The sequence below is a fragment of the Gorilla gorilla genome, chromosome 21 (genome assembly GCF_029281585.2).
Source record: "Gorilla gorilla gorilla isolate KB3781 chromosome 21, NHGRI_mGorGor1-v2.1_pri, whole genome shotgun sequence".
Taxonomy (NCBI): domain Eukaryota; kingdom Metazoa; phylum Chordata; class Mammalia; order Primates; family Hominidae; genus Gorilla; species Gorilla gorilla.
The window spans coordinates 56340791-56360617 of NC_073245.2; the positions used below are offsets into that span (position 1 = coordinate 56340791).

At 50.7% G+C, this 19827-nt stretch overlaps 1 protein-coding gene across 2 annotated transcripts in view; it reads right to left on the reverse strand.

The window, feature by feature from the left end:
* Positions 1 to 239: 239 nt before the first annotated feature.
* The window catches only part of JPH2 (junctophilin 2), a 77229-nt gene continuing 57641 nt past the window's right edge, over positions 240 to 19827 (reverse strand). The window contains exons 3-6 of one of the 2 annotated variants that reach the window (XM_019016695.4): positions 9093 to 9211; positions 6258 to 6979; positions 5375 to 5469; positions 240 to 4114 (exon numbers count right to left, since the gene is read on the reverse strand). In XM_019016695.4, the coding sequence (XP_018872240.4) occupies positions 5389 to 5469; positions 6258 to 6979; positions 9093 to 9211 (922 nt within the window). In that variant the 3' untranslated portion in view covers positions 240 to 4114; positions 5375 to 5388. Of the gene's footprint in view, positions 4115 to 5374; positions 5470 to 6257; positions 6980 to 9092; positions 9212 to 19827 lie in introns of those variants that run through there. The other variant, XM_055373015.2, reaches the window with a different exon arrangement.

A 19827-nucleotide genomic window follows, 5' to 3' on the forward strand; every position in this document is an offset into this window, starting at 1 on the left:
ACCCCCAGAAAAGTAAGAAAGTTCTAGATGTTAAGGGACAGAGCCAAGATTTGAACCAGCAACCATGTTCTGAACCACACAGCTGTTCTGCCACCACATACAGGAGGTGAAGGGCTTAGCACAGGGCCTGACCTACGGCCACCTGACTCCATTGAGTGTACCAGCAAGACAGGCTGAGAGAGTGAGAGGGAGCGGGAACTGGCCTCCATAGGCACAGTCAGAGTTTTGCACAAAGCAAGAACCTAAGAGCTATTTTAATTTCAGCATACATGCAAGTTTTATGTTTTACAGTTTAGGTATTATTTGTATTCTGAGTCACTTATTTGGGGGAGAGCATCTTCATATCAGTTTTTCAGGCATGGCACCTCCAAAGGTCATCATCTGGGCCTGCATCTCTCCCAGAACAGCCAGGTCTTCTGTGGGTCCATCAGATTATGAAACTTCCCTTCTTGCCCGAATCCCAAATCTGACTCCCACGGTTCCTAGGTCCCCTCCCTTTCACTGCCCTGGAAGAGTCCTGCAGAGACCTCAAGGCAGTGGGCCAGCATTGCTTGTAAGTTCATGCATGGTACAAACCACCTTAAATGCATTCCGGGCATGGCAGGAGACCCATCAGACTTCGTAGAGCTGCCTGTGGTCAAGATTAGAAGAGGAGGCATCAGCCTGGCTGTGTCCTACCCTTGAGCCAACAGGGGGTGCTGTCTCCGACTACCTGGCTCTGAGTCTCCAAACCTGGGGCTCAGGAAGCCGCCTCCTTTGCACACCATCCAAAGTGAGTTCAATACAGCCACCCCTGCCTCCAACTCATCCAACACACACACACACACACACACACACACACACACACACACACACACACCCCATCTGCAGACCGGCCAACTGGGCTGGCTGCCCACCTGCTTTCCCTCTGTGGGTTTTTATCAAAGGCTACAGATAACAATTCCCTCCTCATTTCCACTCCCACCTCCCCTCCTGTGCTTCCTCCAAGCCCATCCTTCCTGGAATCCCAGCATCATTCCAGAGTTTTGAAAACTTTTGTGGTTTTTTTTTTCCAGATGGAGTCTTGCTCTGTCACCCAGGCTGGAGTACAGTGGCTTGATCTCGGCTCACTGCAACCTCCGCCTCCAGGGTTCAAGTGCTTCTCCTGCCTCAGTCTCCCAACTAGCTGGGTTTACAGGTGCGTGCCACCACACTTGGCTAATTTTTGTATTTTCTTTTTTAGTAGAGATGGGGTTTTGCCATGTTGGCCAGGCTGGTCTCAAACTCCTGACCTCAAGTGATCCACCTGCCTCAGCCTCCTCTAACGTGCTGGAATTACAGGTGTGAGCCACCATGCCCAGCTTAAAACCTCTTTATCACCATAATCTATCTCATTTGAGCCTCACAACTGCATTGCCTATGAGGAAGACCATGGGGCAGGGATTAGAGTCTCCTCAGCAGAAGAGGAAACTGAGGCACAGAAAGAGGGAGTGAGGGAGCACATGGCCCATCAGTGATAGGGCTGGGTTGGGTAGGGGAGCCAGGCTCCTGAGGACAGGGTGTGCCTGAACTCGAGCCTACTGTTGGTTGAGGGACCTTCTTCTCCAACCCCCTTGCTGGGAACCACCGGGTTTGAGAGTAACTTCATGGGCAGTACTTATTCCTAAAAAGTCAAGAGAACTGCTTTCCTGCCACCAACTTGCTGTGTGCGTGACCTTGGGCAAGTCCCTCTGCTCTAAGCCTCTGTGGAATGTGGCGATCCCCTCAGGCTCCCCCACTGATTGAGATATTCTGACTAAACAACTGGTATCTGAATCACCTCCATCCCTTTGGGGTCCCTGGGATCCTCTACCAAAACGCAAGAGGGCTTGTAGCAGAGCTAACAGCACCATAGCGTGATAACAACAACACCCGTCTCCATTTCTCCACTGCTTTCTACAGCCTCAACATCTAATGTAATCCTCACTACCAGGAGGTAGGCACTGTTATTATCCCCATTTTACAGATGAGAAAACTGAGGCTCAGAGAAGTGAAGAAAGTGGCTGGGCTAGCATTGGAGGCTGGGGGGACTCCATCTCAAAGGGCAGGCTCTTCATTCTATTGTCAGCTACTCATAGAAGTTTCTGGAAGTTTGCTTTAGAAATTCCACCGTAGAAGCTCTATGGTCTTTCAGCCCCCACTCAAACTGAAGCCCTTCAGCTGCCCCTCAAGGATAGTGAGAACGAGGACACAGATGGGAAGGACCCACGTCCCCCAGCCTCTTCCCACCCACCCTCCTTGAGCCAGCCCCTCATCCTGGCCCCACAAGCACATTGCAGCCCAGCCAGAGCCCGTGAGCAGATGCGGGTTTATTATTGCACAGACTGCAGCATCCTGAACCCCAACCCCAACCCCAAACACCAGCCCCCAAACTTGGCCTGGGAGCTTCGGCAGGCACAGGCTTGTCCCCAGCACCAGCCAAAAAAAAAAACAACAACAAAAAAAACAGGACAAGAATCTCTGAGACGGAGCCTGTCAGCACTGAGCAGTGGCCCCGCCCCATTCCCCTCATGCTCCAGGAGTCTTGAGAAGCTCAGATGCAGATGCAGAGCTGTGGGCCATGGCCAGCTGAGGATGGAAGAATCTGCAGGTTCTTCTCCATGAAAATACAGTCCTGGATTCCAGCCAAGCCACAAGGTCCCAGCAGGGCTTGAAACGGCAAGTGTGAAGCTAAGGGAGAAGGTTCCCAAGCATTGAAGGGAAATGGGAAAGCTGACCCTATCAGAAGCAAACTCCTAGGTCCCAGAGCTGCCTGGGGAGGCCCTGCCACAAAGCCAAAGCCTCCAAGGTCCACAGAAATGAAGGGAGGACAGCAGCAGTTCCCTCTGGCTCAGCTTGGATGCCACGTCCTTCCCCAGGATTGGAGGGGCCTGGAAGCCCTTTCTCTCCATTCTCCTGGAGGCAGGAAACCATAGCCTTTGGCCCTCACCCCACCCACAGGAAGCACAAGGGCCCAGAGACCTAGTGTGGTACAAAACATCTTTAAGTGAGGTACATCCAAGTAGCCATCTTCTACCAAGTAAGCCAAAGGGGCTTATAACTGCACCCAGGCTGTACCCAGTTGGAGCCCCAGACTTGCCCCTCTCTTGCCGGGAAATGCTTCTTGACAAGCATTTAGTGTCTGCCTTAGTGTCTGCCCCAGGGACATCTCCCTGGGCTTCCATGGGCTTCTGTGCTCCCCTGAGCTTTCGGTGGGCCCTGATGGGGGAGGAGACAAGCCATTTCACAGGGCATCACAGGAGATTTCTCTCGCCGGCCCCAGGCCTCCTGCAGGTGACCCTCTAGCATCCCAAGCACACGGGAAACCCCAAATGCAATCCCAGTCTCAGACACACTCCAAAACAGGCCATCATCACTGCACCTTAACCCCTCTTCCCACCCTGCCCCCTGGCCACCTGGTCAGCGGCTTCCCAGCCAGAGGATCCATGGGGTCTCCCCTCGTCTATTGGTCCAGAAGGGAAGCTAACTGGACTGGTGGGAGGAGACAGAGCACTGTGTTCCGGGATATTCAAACTGACCTTGTCCATTTCCTCTACTGTCATTCAGAACATCTACAGGCAAGGGAGGGAGTGCAGAGTGCAGACTGCACAAGGACAGGTCTCTGTGCTGGTCTGAGGGGGTCTCAGCACCCACCCCACCCAGCTTCCCTGGGAGGCCTCAGCCCACAGCCAAAGGATTAAATCAAAGTGGGGCAGGGTGGGAGGAAGGGGGATGGGATTGAATATCAATGTCCTGGTTAGGTGACATCTCCCAAAACACACAAAAGCCCAGGGAGGGGACAACCTAAGGAAAGGCAAGGGAGTGGAGGAGAGCGGGGGACAGGAGCAGATCAGGAAGCTCAAGAGACCAGGGCGCTTCTCTCTGGGCTCTCCTTGCCCCTGGGTAGAGAGCTCCTGAAGGAGCCCAGGACATTCCATTCCTCTTGGCACCACCACCGCCACCCAGCACAGGCACCGTGGGAGGCCTCCTGAAACTCTTGTGGGGTGAATGTGAACTGGACCGCGGGGCTCCAGGTCCAGAGTCCAGTCCTCTTTGGCCACCCTGCCTGGCACTGCAAAAAGACGGGTCCTCATGTCCTCAGCAGGAACTTCTGGCTCTGCAAAGAGACAGCAAAAGGGTCAGGCGAGAGAGGGAGGGCAGAGGCTGGGCCGCCAAGCCAGGTGCAGGGCTCAAGCCTTGGGGCTCATCTTCTCTGGGGCAAGATCCCACCTCTGCATCCCCCCAGACAGCCTTGTCCCTTGATTCTGATACTCGGCAGGTCACAAACAGGTCTCCGAGGCCTCTCCTGGCCCTGGCTGCCTGCCTGTTTATTTACACATGCTGTTCCCTTTGCTGGTGCACTCATCTCCTCCCTCTTCCTCCCCCACTGTCATCTGGTTCACTCCTTTTCACCCTTCAGGTCATTAAAGGAATCGGTGCCTGCAGGAAGCATTCCCAGAGCCCCTGTTGAAACGTGGAACCTGCAGAGCTCAAGTGTTCACCCCTACGGCAGCACTTACCAGGCTGGTATTGTCATTGACTGTTTACATGGTGACAGCATAGACTTTCCTGGGGCTGATTAAGAACCTCCAGCCCAAACTAAGCTAGGATCAAAAAAGGGGGCCTGAGGAAAAGGCAGAAACCCTGTTATTATTGCCAAGCATGGGATTGAGGCCGTGAAGGCTAGTTCCAGCAAGGGGAAGATTTTGTCTTGTAGATGCTTCACCTTGAGAGCAGTGAGGGCCACTCTCCTTCAGCCCAGCCCAGCCCACTCCACTTCACGGGAACTTACCCCAGCCCCCAGCTCCATCATGGGGAGAAAACTGAGAGGGAACCAATGGGCAGAGGAACAGGAGCAGGCTGGGGGTGCCAAGAGATTAAAGACTGAAGTGGGGAAGAGAGAAAGGGGGCACAGAGATGAGTGTCCCACTGTCCCAGGTGAGCTCAGTCTAGACCTGTTGTGCTCAATGTTTGAACGGTAAGACTTTTCTGTAATGAGCTCTAAGTTCAGGGTTACTTTCATTGTGTTCACCCCATTCTTGGAGCAGGAGTGAGTCCCTGCTGTATCCCCATCTCCCAGCAGAGCAGTACATGTTGGCCAAATGAATGAGTGAATGAAGCCCTCAGTGCTCACCTGACAGAGAGCAGGTGCTCTGCAAACACTAAGCTAATGAAGTAAGTGTGTGTGTGTGTGTGTGTGTGTGTGTGTTGGTATCAAATCACACTCTAGGTCTTGGCTTCTGCAGGTGGGTGGGCCTCAATTAGTCACAGGACTGTCATCCAAGTACCGAGTAGGTCCCTCCTCCCACCACCCTGGTGCTCAAAACTCCCCAGGGGCTCCTGCCCCCCAACCCCTCCTCCAGCCAGCTGGCTGTACCTGGTAGGCGAGGGTCAGGTCAGGAGGTGAACGAAGAGGATGGCCAGGCCGATGTTCAGCAGGATCACCATGCAGATGAGGATGGTGTTGGGGACCTGGGAGCAGTGGAGAGAGGCTGCCTGAGTCCCCATGGCCTCTGAGACACCCCCCACCCAGGTCACAGCAAGGCTGGACAGAGCAGGAACTTCTGGATGGACCTTCCTAAGAGCATTGCCGGCTTTGTTCACTGCTGTATCCTGTCACCTGGATGGCAGACCATCACAGCTCGAAGGACTCTTAGAAATAACCAAATCCCTCAGGACCCAGGGAGGGACAAGATGATGCCCCAAGTCATATAGTGTGTGAATCAGGCCTGGAACCCAGGCATCCTGCTAATTCCCCTTGGGACGCATTCTTCAGTCCCTCAAAGCCCAGCTTCAGTCTTTGTTGCCGCCGTTCCTAGCTCCCTGCCTCCTATAAGTCAGGAGGTCTATAATCCAAATCCTGCTGGGCCCTTCTTCCACCTCCATGAAGCCCTCACTGCTACACCTTGTAGCAGATGCTGCTGGTGCCCAGCCCAACCCCCCTGACTGGGCAAATGGACCCACCCTCCAGCTGCTCAGGCTCCCAGCTGCCCCTGCTCATGAGAACTGTCTCTGCCAATGGGATACCAGGTGCAAAGGTAGGAGGACTCCATGCGGCCATTTACACTCCAACGTCCTCTGTGGACCAAGCCAAGGCTATGCTCCCCTAATCCCCAGCCCTGCTGCATTTCCTCCTGCTCTATCCTGCTTCGGTCTCTCGCACCCCAGCAACCCCCAAATCCCCTGCCCCTGAATCCTCCCTCAAGCCCTGCTACCTCTAGGGAACCCGACCTTAGGCACTCCTTGCCCGACAGCCTCACCTCTTCCACCTCCACCTCCGCCTCTGCCGCCAGTGCGGCCTCCTTCCGCGCCTTCTTCTTGGCCCCCGGCTTGGTCAGCCCTCGGGCCTCAGTCTTGCGGGCCTTGGCCCTGGGCTCGGCTTTGGGGATGATGGGCTTGGGCTCCAGCTTGGCGGGGGTCTCGCGTGCAGGCTCGGGGCCTCGGAGCGTGGGGGCCTGCAGCGGGGCGGTGGCCGGGGATGAGGGCGCGGACTCGGACCCGGAGACCTCGGGCTCGGGCTGGTCCTCAAAGGGTGGGGGCTCGGGCGGCGTGGTGCGCACAGCATAGCTGTGGTAGCCCTGGTAAAGCGCCACCTCCGGCTCCCGCGACGGCGCAGGCGGTGCCTGCAGAGCCTCGATGGCCATGCGCTCGGTGGCTGGACGCGCGGGGCTGCGGCGGCCCGCGCCCTCGGACGGAGTGACTGACCGGCTGCCCTCACCGCTGGGCTCGCCGTTCCAGACGCCTGGGCTCAGCAGGCCGTCCTTGGACGCCCCGGGCCTGGGCCGCTTGGGCTGCGGGGGCGTCCCGGCCGGTGACGGGGAGCCACCCTCGGGCCGAGGGGTCTCACGCTCGTGCAGCTGCGGGCTCTCGCGGGGCGGCTGTGGGAGGCCCGCTGCGCCGGCGCCCCGGTCGGGGGGCTCCAGCAGGCTCTCCGAGTTCTCCAGGATCTCCTGCAGCAGCCGGCGCTTCTGATATTCCGGACCTGCCAGGGGCAACACAGGGAGGCTGGGCTCGAACCCCGCACCACTGTTGGGTGATCCTGGGCCAGCCACTTCACCTCTCGAGCCTCATTCATGGGCTCAGTCGGCACTCACATAGCACTGACCAAGTGCCAGGCACTGTTCCAAGCACTTTCCAAATATTAACTCATCTAATCCCTGTAGTATCCCTATGAAGTTGATGCTACTGTGAACCTCGAAGGGAGGCTCTGAGAGGTTAAATCACTTGCCCAAAGTCACACAGCTGTCGAAGGGCAGAGCCAGGACTAGCACCCAGCAGTCTGGCTCCAGAGGCGATGCCCTTTACTATGGCACGAGTCTCTTTCCATTCCCTTATCTGAAACATGGTCCTGATCATACCTATTTTATAAATACGAATGGAAGGATTGAGAAAATGCATGTCAAAGGCGGAGCTCAGGGCCCCGAACCGGCATAGACCAGCAGGGGGAGCGCTGTGACCAGAAGTGAGGGATCCTCCCAGGCATAGGTTTTCACTCCTAGGTTTTTCATCAGGCCTCCTTTGGCCTCCTTTCTGCAGCCAGGATCACGTTTAGAAAACACACATCTGATCATGTCGTTAACTTAAAAACCCTTCATGGCTGGGCGCGGTGGCTCACGCCTGTAATCCCAGCACTTTGGGAGGCCGAGGCGCGCGGATCACAAGGTCAGGAGATCGAGACGATCCTGGCCAACATGGTGAAACTCTGTCTCTACTAAAAATACAAAAATTAGCTGGGCATGGTGGCGCGTGCCTGTAATCCCAGCTACTCAGGAGGCCGAGGCAGGAGAATTGCTTGAACCAGGGAGTCGGAAGTTGCAGTGAGCTGAGATCGCGCCACTGCACTCCAGCCTGGTGACAGAGCGAGACTCCGTCTCAACAAAACAAAACAACAAAACCTTCATCGCAGAGAATCCCCATCTCTGTCCCTCAGGGGTTCCCACCACTCTATCCATGTGCCAGATCTCTACCAAGGCCGGGAGGTCCTCCTTACTCTGCAGCCTCGATTCTCAGGACCCACAGCCTACTTTGTGATGTGGCTTCCTGGCATGCTGCTCTGTCCGAGTTTTTGTGCCTTTGCACCTCCTCCACTCATCCCACCCAGCACTATCTGGTACAGCAGCTCTCAAAGTGTGGTCTCAGACTAGCAGCATCCACGTCGCCTGATCCTTAGAAATGCACATTCATTCATGGGCTCCACCTGCTACTGAATCAGAAACTCTGGGGGTGGACCCAGCAATCTGTGTCAAATTTGAGACCCACTGACTTGATAGACTCTTATTCAGCCTGCAAGATTCAGCTCAAATGGCCTCTCCTGAGGGCAGCCTTCTCTAACACTTCCTCTTGCCTAACTGCTTCCTGTGAGCTCCCTCCGCTCCCATTCTAACCGCACAGTGCTCATCCTGCTGTGTGAAATGGAACCATAATCATGAAACAACAGCCACAGTCACTGAGAGCTTACTGAGGACTGGGAATGTACCTTACGTGCATTTAATCCATGCACAAAAAAGCAGGCACCATTCTTACTACCATTTTACAGATCAGGAAACTGAGGTTTACAGAGGTTAAACACCTCACTCAAAGTCTCACAGCTGGGAAGCAGCGGAATCAGGGTTTGAATGAATGCACAGTCTGTTTATGGTACCCCTAGCTCTGTTGTTTTTGTGACTCTCTGCTCCCCTAGATTTTGGAACCCACTTATGTAACCCCAGAGCCTGGCACAGTGCCTGACACATGGACGGTGCTCAATGCTTGACTGAAACTGTTGGGCAAGTGCAAGAAGCCATTTTTCCCTCTCATCCACCAGTGACTTCTCTCCTCTAAGCTTCACCAGCTCCAACTGTCTTCCCTGCTTAGAGCAGAGAGAAAAGACCACTTGGAGTGACTCTGCTGCCCTCCCCTCGAGCTCAGCATGAAGGCAGAGATGTGTCTCCTCACCTACCCCTGCATCATCCCATCCCACATTTGCACCATGCCCCAGTTTCTGAGACTCACGGGCATCCAGGAAACCACTTGGGCATCCAGATTCCAGTAAGCAAAGAAAAGCGCCCACCCTAGGGATAGCCCTACCCTGCCCATCCTTCCCTGACTGGCCCTACCTGGCTGGTAGAAGTCCGGAGCCAGCTCCCTGGCCAAAGTGCGAGCAATGTTGGACTCCTGGTTGGCAGCCAGGGCGGCCTGTTCCGCTGCCTCAGCTTTGGCCTTGGCGTGGCTTGTCCTATGGAGACAACGTGGCAGAAGACTCAGGACCCTTCCAGAGAACCAGCCTTCTGCCCCTTCTCCCCAACCCACAAAAGAGACATGCTAAACACAGCATTCTTTCACTCAGGCAGTCAATGAATATTTATTGAGCCTCATGGCCCAAACTGCTATGCATTCTCCAGATCATTTTTTCTTCTTTCTGAGCACATAGGTAGACTACCTTTCCCAACCTCCCTTGCAGTTAGGTGTGGTCAGGTGACTGAGTTCTGGCCAGTGCATTATGGGAAGACATCATGTATGCTATTTCCAGGCTTGGCCCATAAAAACTTCTGTGCCCTCTCTTTTTTCCCCAGCATTGCTGGTTGAATGCAGAGCAGGCTGAGTCCCCAGAATAGGGACTTAACTTCTGTGTCACAGATCCCTTTGGCAGTGTGGTGAAGCCTATGGATCCCTTCTCAGAATAATGTTTTTGAATGCATAATATACATAGGATTACAAAAGGATGCAGTTACTTGACATACTGTTTCCAAAATATTTAAAAGAACACATTTATAAAATAATAATCTATACCTTTATAATCACATTAAACAAAATATCAGGTCTGTTAACTACTGTAATTTTAAAGTATAGATAAGCATAAAGGATATTTCAAGGATATCTAATTACAACATATAATATGACATGAAAATATATGAGATTTCTATTGGTGACAAAGTCACAGCTGCTACTACTACTATTATGGTTTATTGCCTATTTCCATAATTGAAGAGAAGGCTACATTTCGGTTGGAGTTAATAAAAATATAGATGTAGCTTTTCTCATTGTAGTGGGTACTTCTGGTGCCCTATGCAGATCCCTTCACTGGGCAAATGTGCCTACCCCTGGCTGATGTGAGTGTTGGCTGCTAATGGCTCCTTACTACCCCAGAGAATTGTAGCCCATAGAAGCCACCTTGTTCCAGAAGTTAAAATACTGCCCTGCCAGCCAGGCACGGTGGCTCACGCCTGTAATCCCAACACTTTGGGAGGCCAAGGCAGGCGGATCACGAGGTCAGGAGATGGAGACCATCCTGGCTAACATGGTGAAACCCCGTCTCTACTAAAAAATACAAAAAATTAGCCGGGCGTGGTGGCGGGCGCCTGTAGTCCCAGGTACTCGGGAGGCTAAGGCAGGAGAATGGCATGAACCCAGGAGGCGGAGCTTGCAGTGAGCCGAGATTGCGCCAGTGCATTCCAGCCTGGGCAACAGGGTGAGACTCCATCTCAAAAAAAAAAAAAAATCCTGCCCTGCCTACCCCTAAACCTAGGCAGCCCATACCAATGACTGGTACTGGTCAGCCTCCTCTTGCCTCAAGAGGAAGGAACTCCAGCTGCAGCAGGTACAATCCATGCTCCAGAGCCCCCGGTGGACTGGCTGAAGCAGGTCTCCAGCTGAGACCACATCTTAGCTCATCTCCTTCCCTACGCCATACTGCGTCTCATTCTTCTCTCTCCTGAAAGCCTCCCTCAGTAAATCACTTACACAAGAATCCCCACTTCAGGCTGTACTTCTAGGAATCTAACCTACACCATCCAAGTTCATGGACCCCTGAAATCTATCCACAGACCCTCCTGTGGACTCCAAGTTAGGAAATCTGAGCCCATAAATGATTGCATGGAGCAAAGCCCCTTCCCACAGCCCCACAGTTGCACGTGACAGGAGCAAATCTTAAACATTCATTGTGTTAAGTACCTGAGATTTGGGAGATGTCTGTTTCAGCTGTCAGCCTAGCTTAACTCACAGAAGTACCTACTAAAGTAATAACAGTCCAGTTTCCTAATGGGCCAGGCATGGTTCTAAAGGAGTTATGAAGATTATCTCATATGCTCATTCTAATGCCTTAGGAAGCTGGTGCTGTTATTATTATCCCTATTTTACAGAAAAGAAAATTGAAGTGCAAACAGGTTAAGCAATTTGCCCAAGGTCACAGAGTCCTGAAGTGCAGGAACTGGGATTTTGAACCCAGGCAACATAACTCTAGGGCAGTGGTGTCCAATCTTTTGGCTTCCATGGGCCACATTGGAAGAAGAAGAATTCTCATGGACCACACAGAAAATACACTAACACTAACGATAGGTGATAAGCTTAAAAAAAAAATCACACAAAAAAAATCCCATAACATTTTAAGAGAGTTTACGAATTCGTGTTGGGCCGCATTCAAAGCCGTCCCGGGCTGCATGAGGCCCATGGGCAAGGGTTAGACAAGCTTGCTCTATACCAGTAGCTGAGCATGTGCCAGAGCCTGTGCCAGGAGCTGAGCATGGCCAGGAACTGAGGACAGAGAGACTCTGTGGACCAGAAAGGCTACTGTCAGATGAGGGAGCTGGCTAGTAAACAGACACAAAAACTATTTAATAAAATGCAATTAAATAAAAAGTACCTAATTATAATTGTGAAATATGCCATGAAGGAGGAGTAGAGAATACAATGAAAATGCAGGACAGAAAGACTTAATGTTGATGGGTGGTGGATGTGGGCTGGTCAGGAAAGGATTCCTTGAGGAAGTTGACATTTGAGTTGAGACTTGAAGAAACACATACATTAGGCCCCTAAGAGGTGGGTGCGTCAATGAGCCAGGTAGACACAAGGGCAACTGCAAAGACTCTGAGACTGAGGAAGAGCTTGGTGCCTTCGAGGAGCTGCAAAGCCAAGTCAGAGTGTCCACTCTCTACAGATGAGTTAATTCCTTGGGGAGTTGATGTGTGTGTGTCTTTATCTCAGTCTCCAGCAGAGAACTGGGCGCACGGTAAGGGGGATAAATTCCCTTAAGCTTCTACTATGCACCAGGGCTTTTATCCCTTACAAATCTCAAAACGGTGAGGTAGTGAGGTATTGTTTACCGGTCCCTACTTCACAGGTGGGGAAACTGAGGTTCAGAAAGGTGTCTTGCTCAAGGAAACAAAATAGGAGTTAACATTTACAAAGCACTTAGTATATGCCAAGGGCTTTACAGAAATTAACTTATTTAACCCCCCAATAACTCTACAGGGTAGATGTTATTCCTATCATCCCTCTCTACAGAGGAGACATCCAAGGCACAGGAGTGTCCTAAAGAACCCAGGCCAGCATGGTGGCTCATGCTTGTAATCCCAGCACTTTGGGAGGCTGAGGCAGGAAGATCACTTGAGCTCAGGAGTTGAAGACCAGCCTAAGCAACATAGCAAGACCTTGTCTCTACTAACAATTAAAAAAAAAATTAGCGAGGTGTGGTGGCGCACACCTGTAGTCCCAGCTACTCAGGAGGCTGAGGTGGGGGGGATTGCTTGAGCCCAGGAGATCGAGGCTGCAGTGAGCTATTATCACACCATTGCACTCCAGCCTGGGCAACTGAGCAAGACTGCATCTCAGAAAGAAAAAAAGAATTCACCCAAGCTTACATAGCTAGTAAGTACCAGAGTAAGGATTCAAACCAAAGCATTCTGGGATCTAGAGTCTGTATCCTAACCACAGGCTGAATTTCCATTCAGTAACAAGCAGCAGAGTAAGATTCCAAACCTGGAGCTGTCTGATTTCCAAGCCCCTGCCTCTCCACTATGCCATATTGCCATAGTAATGCTTACTGAATGAATGAATACATGGCTGAAGGCATGCATGCAGGTGTGCACATACGTAGGGGCAAGGAGACAGCCTAGGGAAGAGTTAAGAGCACACAGTTTTAGAATTAACAGCCCTGGATTCCAATTTGGGCTCTGCCAAGGCCGGGGACAGAGTGAGATGACCGAGGCACTCGCCTCAGGGGCAAAATTTACGGGGTTGCCAAAAAACTCAGTGATCAAGAGGAATCACATTTTAATGCAATATTTTAAAAGTCTAAATTAATGCAAAAATAAATCCTTGATGAACAACCTATGAAGAAAATTTTAAATAAGGCCTGGATTGGACCCTGCACTTGGATCCCTCACTTACTCACTCACCTCACCCCACTGGGAGTCTAGGACCTTGGGTGCATGCATGGCTTTACCTCTCTGTGCCTCAGTTTCTTCATCTGTAAAGTGGAGATAGTAATTCTCCCCTCCTGAAGTTGCTGTGAAAACTAAGTGAGAGGCAACGCGTGAAAGTGTTTGGCCTTGATGATGATGATGATGATGATGATGGGGTGTTGGTGGCAGTGGTGAAAGAGGAGGAGGAGAATGACATCTGTACATCAAAACTGAGTGTGCTACATGCATATCCCCAGGCTTATTTTTGCCTACACGTGAGTATGTGTGAGACAAAGTTCTAAACTTTTTAGAGCCACTTCTCTGGGAACGTGAAACCCCAGGAGGGAGGAGGAGGGAAAGGGCAGGGCAAGCCTTCAAACTGAGAAAATGCCCTTTTTTTGGTCATGTGAGCAGAAAGATGCCCACTTTCTGGTGCCTTTGGAAGGTGGGTTGAGAACTCCTCAGGCAGGAAAGGCAGCCTCTCCCCACAGCCCTGGAAGATTCTGGGGGACCCACTGTGCACAGCCAGAACAGGGGCGGCCACACAGCCCAGGGCAATGAGGGCTGCTGTGCTGGAAGCAAGCATACTCCCTGTCCATCTCCAACCACCCGGCCCACTGCATCCTATCAGCCCTTCTCCCCTGTCCCATGCTCCCAATCTCTGATCCCAGCCTTCAGGCCAGGAATCCCGGTGTTCTTCAGCACCCTCCCTCCCCACCTCCTTCCACATCCACAGCCCATCAATCACCAACACTGGTCTCTCCGGCTCCCTTTATAACTCTTGAACCCTCTGCCACTCCTCCTGCACCCCCTCCCATGTGTCTCCCCTGCCTGCAGGCTCACTCCTACAGCTGCTCCTACACACAGCGGCTCAGCGAGCTTGCTTAACCACACACCCGTGGCCTCACCCCTTGCTTAAAATCTTTGCAAGGCTTCCTACTGTGCTCAAAATAAAACCCTAGCTACTTAGTATGGCCTTCGAGGCTCTCCAGACCCTTGCCCGAGGCAGTCTGGATGGGGTATACCAGCAGCTCACGGGGTGAAGGGCAGGCAGAATGACTGTGGCTGGGAGGCTATTGCTTCTAGGCCAGTGCCTCTCCTAATGCAGTCCGTGACCCCCACCCAGTATCTTCATCACCTGGAAGCTCAGATATACAAATTCTCGGGCTCTGCCCAGACCGACTCATCGGAATTTGAAGGGAACGAGCCTAGGAATCTGTGTTTTATATTCCAGATTCTGACTTAAGTTTGAGAAGCACGTGTTCCGCAGAGAGAAAAGCCAGCTCCATCTTGAAGTTGTTCCCAGCCTGCTCAACCCCCTAGGAGCCTTGGATGTTTTCCTTTTAGCACCAGGGTCCCTCCCTGAATCAAGGCCCTGCTGGGGAAATGCAGGAAGCATTCCTGCTCTGCTGACCACTCACCATCTCTGGATCCATGCCTCTGGGTGAGGGTCTGGAGGATGGCTCTGACCCTGCTTGGGGGAAGGGAGCAGTCACTGGGGCCGGGGGAGGAACACGGAGACTCTTCTTGATTTCATTCGGATTAACTTTCGTCAGCAGGGTTAAAAATAAGGCTGGTGTTTCTGGGATAGGAGCAGGGCTCTCACCCAATAGAGCAACTTTTAAAAGCACCTGCCCCCACCCTGGCCTCCTTTCCCCATCTCTCCTCCCAGGCCCATAACTGCTTGGTTGTTTCCCAGTTGTCTCCACTAGGCATTGGTGGCTTTATGGGGCCAAAGGGGGACCCTCACCGGACTTGCCCTGACTCTAGGCCTTTGCTTAGGCTGTTCCCCCACCTGGAAGGCTCTCTCCCCTCCTGCCACGATCCTGGCGTTAAAGAGTCAGTTTAAGACCCACCTGTATGTATTGGTTCATTCATTTAATACAACTTTATGGAGTGCCTACTATGTGCTAGGCACTTTTCTGGGCACTGAAGACATAGAGGCAAACTGAACATCCAAAAATCCCTGTATGGTCAGGCACAGTGGCTCACACCTGTAATCTCAGCACTTTGGAAGGCTGAGGCAGGAGGATCACTTGAGGCCAGGAGTTTGAGACCAGCCTGGGCAACACAGCAAGATCCCAACTCTATCTTAAACAAAAAAAAAAAGTAAAAAAGAAAGAAAGGAAACAAAAATCCCTTGCAGAGGTTACATTCCAGGGCACGGGTCAGCAGATGACAGTGGTAGGCTAAACCCAGCCTGCTGCCAGCTTTTGTACCACCCATGAATGGTTTTTATATATTTGAATGGTTAGAAAAAAAACAAAAGTAAGGCCAGGCATGGTGGCTCACGCATGTAATCCCAGCACTATGAGATGCTGAGGCGGGTGGATCACTTGAGACTAGGAGATCAAGACCAGCCTGGCCAACATGCCGAACCCCTGTCTCTACCAAAAAATACAAAAATCAGCTGGGCACGGTGGTGCGCACCTGTAGTCCCGGCTACTTAGAAGGCTGAGGCAGAGAATCACTTGAATCTGGGAGGCAGAGGTTGCAGTGAGCCAAGATTGCACCACTGTACTCCAACTCCAGCCTGGGTGACAGAGTGAGACTCTGGCTCCAAAAAAAAAAAAAAAAAAGTAACATTTTGTGACACATGAAAATTATATGAAATCCAGATATCTGTGTCCCTGTAAACAAAATTTTGTTGAAACACAACTATGCTCATTCATATTGTCTAGAGTAGTTGCCATAGAGACCATATGACCTACAAACACCACAATATTTACCATCTAGTCCTTTACAAAAGTCTGCCAACCCCTGTACTAATGTATTCACTCAATGAATGTCTCCTCTACTATTATTATGAATAATATTAATCTTGGTTATTTGTTGAGCACTGTGTGACCACCCTTACGCCATGGCCTTCTGTGTAAACACATATGGCCTCAGAGAGCTGGAGGCACGTTCTCAAGGTCACACACTAGAAAGTGAACCTGCCCAAGCTCTTACCCATGACACCAAGCTGCCGCCTTCCTGGTACCACTTCTGAGCCAGGTCCGTCATGTGCTGGGGCCAAGGATGGAAATGAATAGGACCCAGCAGCCGCCTGAGGAGCTCACAGCCCAATGCAGCCCTGCCAGGTCAATTAGGCAACATTTCTGGAAGTCCATGGATGAGCAGGGGCTCAGAGCAAAGTCTATAAACCACATGGTGGAGTGGCAAAGAGGCGGTAACTCTGGGCAGATTGCCTGGGTGCAGACCCTGGCTCTGCTCCTCATCACCTTAAGCCCAGTCTCCTCATCTGTAAAATGGGAATAATAAGGGCACGCGTCTCCAAGGAATGGTGTGAGGAGTAAATTAGTTACAGTCACGTGGCTCAGAACACAGGAAGTGCTACCTAAGGGCTTGTTACATAAAATGAGAAGTGCAGTTTTAGCCTGGGCAACACAGTGAGACCCCGTCTCTACAAAAAATAAAAATAAAAACATTAGCCAGGCATGGTGGCTAATGGTCCCTGCTACTTGGAAGGCTGAGGCGGGAGGATCGTTTTGAGCCCAGGAGGTCAAGGCTGCAGTGAGCTATGATTATGCCACTGCCCTTCAGCCTGAGTGACAAAGCAAGACCCTATATCAGAAGAAAAAGAAAGAGAGAGAGAGAGAGGGAGGGAGGGAAGGAGGAAGGAAGGGAGGGAGGGAGGGAGGGAGGAAGGAAGGAAGGAAGGAAGGAAGGAAGGAAGGAAGGAAGGAAGAAGGGGGGGAGGGGGCACAGTGTTTTGAAGGGGACTGAAACAGAAATCCTGAATGTCCTAAATGCCACTGAATTGTTCACGTTATTATAATAATAATTTTAAAAATCCTTCAGCCCAGGAATCCCATGGTAGGTTTGGATGATGGGGGCAGATAATCAGGGTCCCTGGCTCAGGCCACTGCCAGCCTCTCTGGAGGATGCTCAGGTGATTACAGGGAGAGTGCTGCCCAACATCTTCCTGAGGTGGGGATGCTTCCGACGTCACTGCCCTACCCACTCCCAAAATAGCCCCTCATCCCCAGCTCTGGCTGGTCATGACCATCTACCCCAGAACAACCATGGTCAGGCTAATCTAGAGGAAGGACCACAGCTGGGTGTCCAGTCACTGGCCCAGAAAACTCCCTAGGAGAAAGCCCCCACCACCCCCAAGGATGCAGGTGCAGTCAGGGAGCCCTGACCCATGGGACCTTCCTCTCCCCACCCAGGACTCCATTCATTCTCATTCGGCAAATGTGTGCTGAGCCCCTGCTATGTGGAGCCCAGAACTGGGTGCTAGAGACATGGACAGTGGTCAATGAGGCAGGCAGTGCCCTACTGGGAAGCCCCTCACAAGACAGGTTAAGGGCACAAACTCAAGCCCAATTTGTAGCACCATCATCTAGATATCTGACCTTTGCTCTCTGGCCTCAGTTTCTTCAACTCTGAAATGGGGGATAATCTCACAAAATTACTGGGAGTCTGAAATGAGATAGCACAAATGTGCTTAGCATGAACTGAGCACGTAACAAATATTAGCTATCATTATTGTTTCTGTTACTATTATAACAATGCTGACCAGCATTCACTTCCAAAATTCTGCCATTTGCCAACATATGGATGTGTCATCTAAACATCATTTCAGGGTTCACCCACATTGTAGCATGCATCAGTACTTCATTCCTTTTTATTGCTAACTAATATTCCATTGTGTGGATAAACCATATTTTGTTTACCTCTTCAATAGCTGATGGACATTAGGGTGCTTTCCACTTTTTGGTTACTATGAGTAATGCTGCTATGGACATCTGTGTACAGGTTTCTGGGTGGACATGTTTTTATTCCTCTTGAGTATATACCTAGGAGCAGAATTGCTGGCTCCTGTGGTAACTCTATGTTTAACTTTCTGAGGATCTGCCAAACTGGTCTTGAGATGGCTGTACCATATTATCATATTATGTTCCATTGGTAATACACGAGAGTTCCAGTTTCTCCACATCCTCCCCAATACTTGATATCATCCTTCTTTTTTTTTTTTTTGGAAACAGAGTCTCACTCTGTCGCCCAGGCTGGAGTGCAGTGGCGCAATCTCGGCTCACTGCAACCTCTGCCTCCCGGGTACAAGTGATTCTCCTGCCTCAGCCTCCCGAGTATCTGGGATTACAGGCACCCGACACCACGCCTGGCTGATTTTTTTTGTATTTCTAGTAGAGACGGGGTTTCATCATGTTAGCCAGGATGGTCTCATCTCCTGACCTCGTGATCCACCTGCCTCAGCCTCCCAAAGTGCTGGAATTACAGGCGTGAGCCACCGCGCCCGGCCCATCCTTCGTTTTGATTGTTGCCATACTAGAGGTTTGGGAAGTGCCATGTCATTGTGGTTTTGATTTGCATTTCCCTGATGGCTAATGGATGTTGAGCATCTATATGCTTCATGGCTGCTTGTATATCTTCTTAGGATAAATGTCTATCCAGATCCGTTGCCAGATTTTAATTGGATTTTTTTCCTTCTTATATTGAGCTGTAAAATTTCTTTATATATTCTTATGCAAGTCACTTATCATATATATGATTTACAAATAGTTTTCCCATTCTCTGGGCTGTCTTTTCACTTTCTTCCTTTGAAGTACAAAAGTTATTTTATTTTAATGAAGTCCAATTTAGCTATCTTTTGTCACTCGTGCTTTGTCATAGCTAAGAAGGTTTTGCCTAATCCAAGGTCAAAAAAATTTACTCATATTTTCATCTAAGAATTTTATGGTTTTAGTTCTTCTACTTAGTTCTACAAACACTGTTTCTAATAAGAAAAAATGGGAAATAACCTAAGGGCTCATCCCACCCTCTGAGGTAGGTACTACCACCACTTTACAGATGAGGAAACTGAGGCACAGGGAGGTTAGATCATTTGCTCATTCTTGTTATAATCAAAGTAATAACGAAGGCAGACATGGCCCCTGCTCTTGAAGGTTGTAGAGTCTGCTAAGAGAGACAAGACCAAGTAAAAAGTCTTGAGTGCAGAACAAGCCTATGGGGCAGGAGAAAGCCCATGGGGTGGGTGACATGTTCATAATTTGTATTTTATTATTTTTATATTATAAATATTAATATAAGACATATTGTATGCACTATAAAAATAAAATGGCTTCCTCAAAGAAAATTTTGGAAAACGAGCATTTTTAAAAATAAAAAATTGCTATTAACATTTTCGTCTTTTTCTTTTTAACATTTTTTTTTTAAAGATACAGAGTCTCGCTCTGTTGCCCAGGCTTGGGTGCAGTGGTGCAATCATAGCTGACTGCAACCTTGAACTCCTGGGCTCAAGTGATCCTCCCACTTCAGCCTCCCAAATAACTCAGATTACAGGGGCATGTCACAGTACCTGGTTAACATGGTGGTATATTCCAAGTTGGTTAGGAACACAGCTGCATGACTGTTGGTGACTTACTGAAATTCTCTGTGCTTTGATTTTTCCATCTATAAAACGAGGTTATGAAGAGCCCCTATCTCATAAGCTTGTGGGGATTAGAGAGAGAACTGACCAGCAGAAAGCACTGGGAACAGGGCCTGGCACACAGCAAGGTCGATGCAGATTTGTTCTAGTTGAGCTGAGGAGTAAGGGTGGTGTTGGGGATTCTGAGGTTGGGGGCTGTGATAGCCCTCAGGCCCTATGTAGAACCTCTCCATCTTGGAAGCTCCACTGAAATCCCCCAGCCTCCAGCTGGAGTGA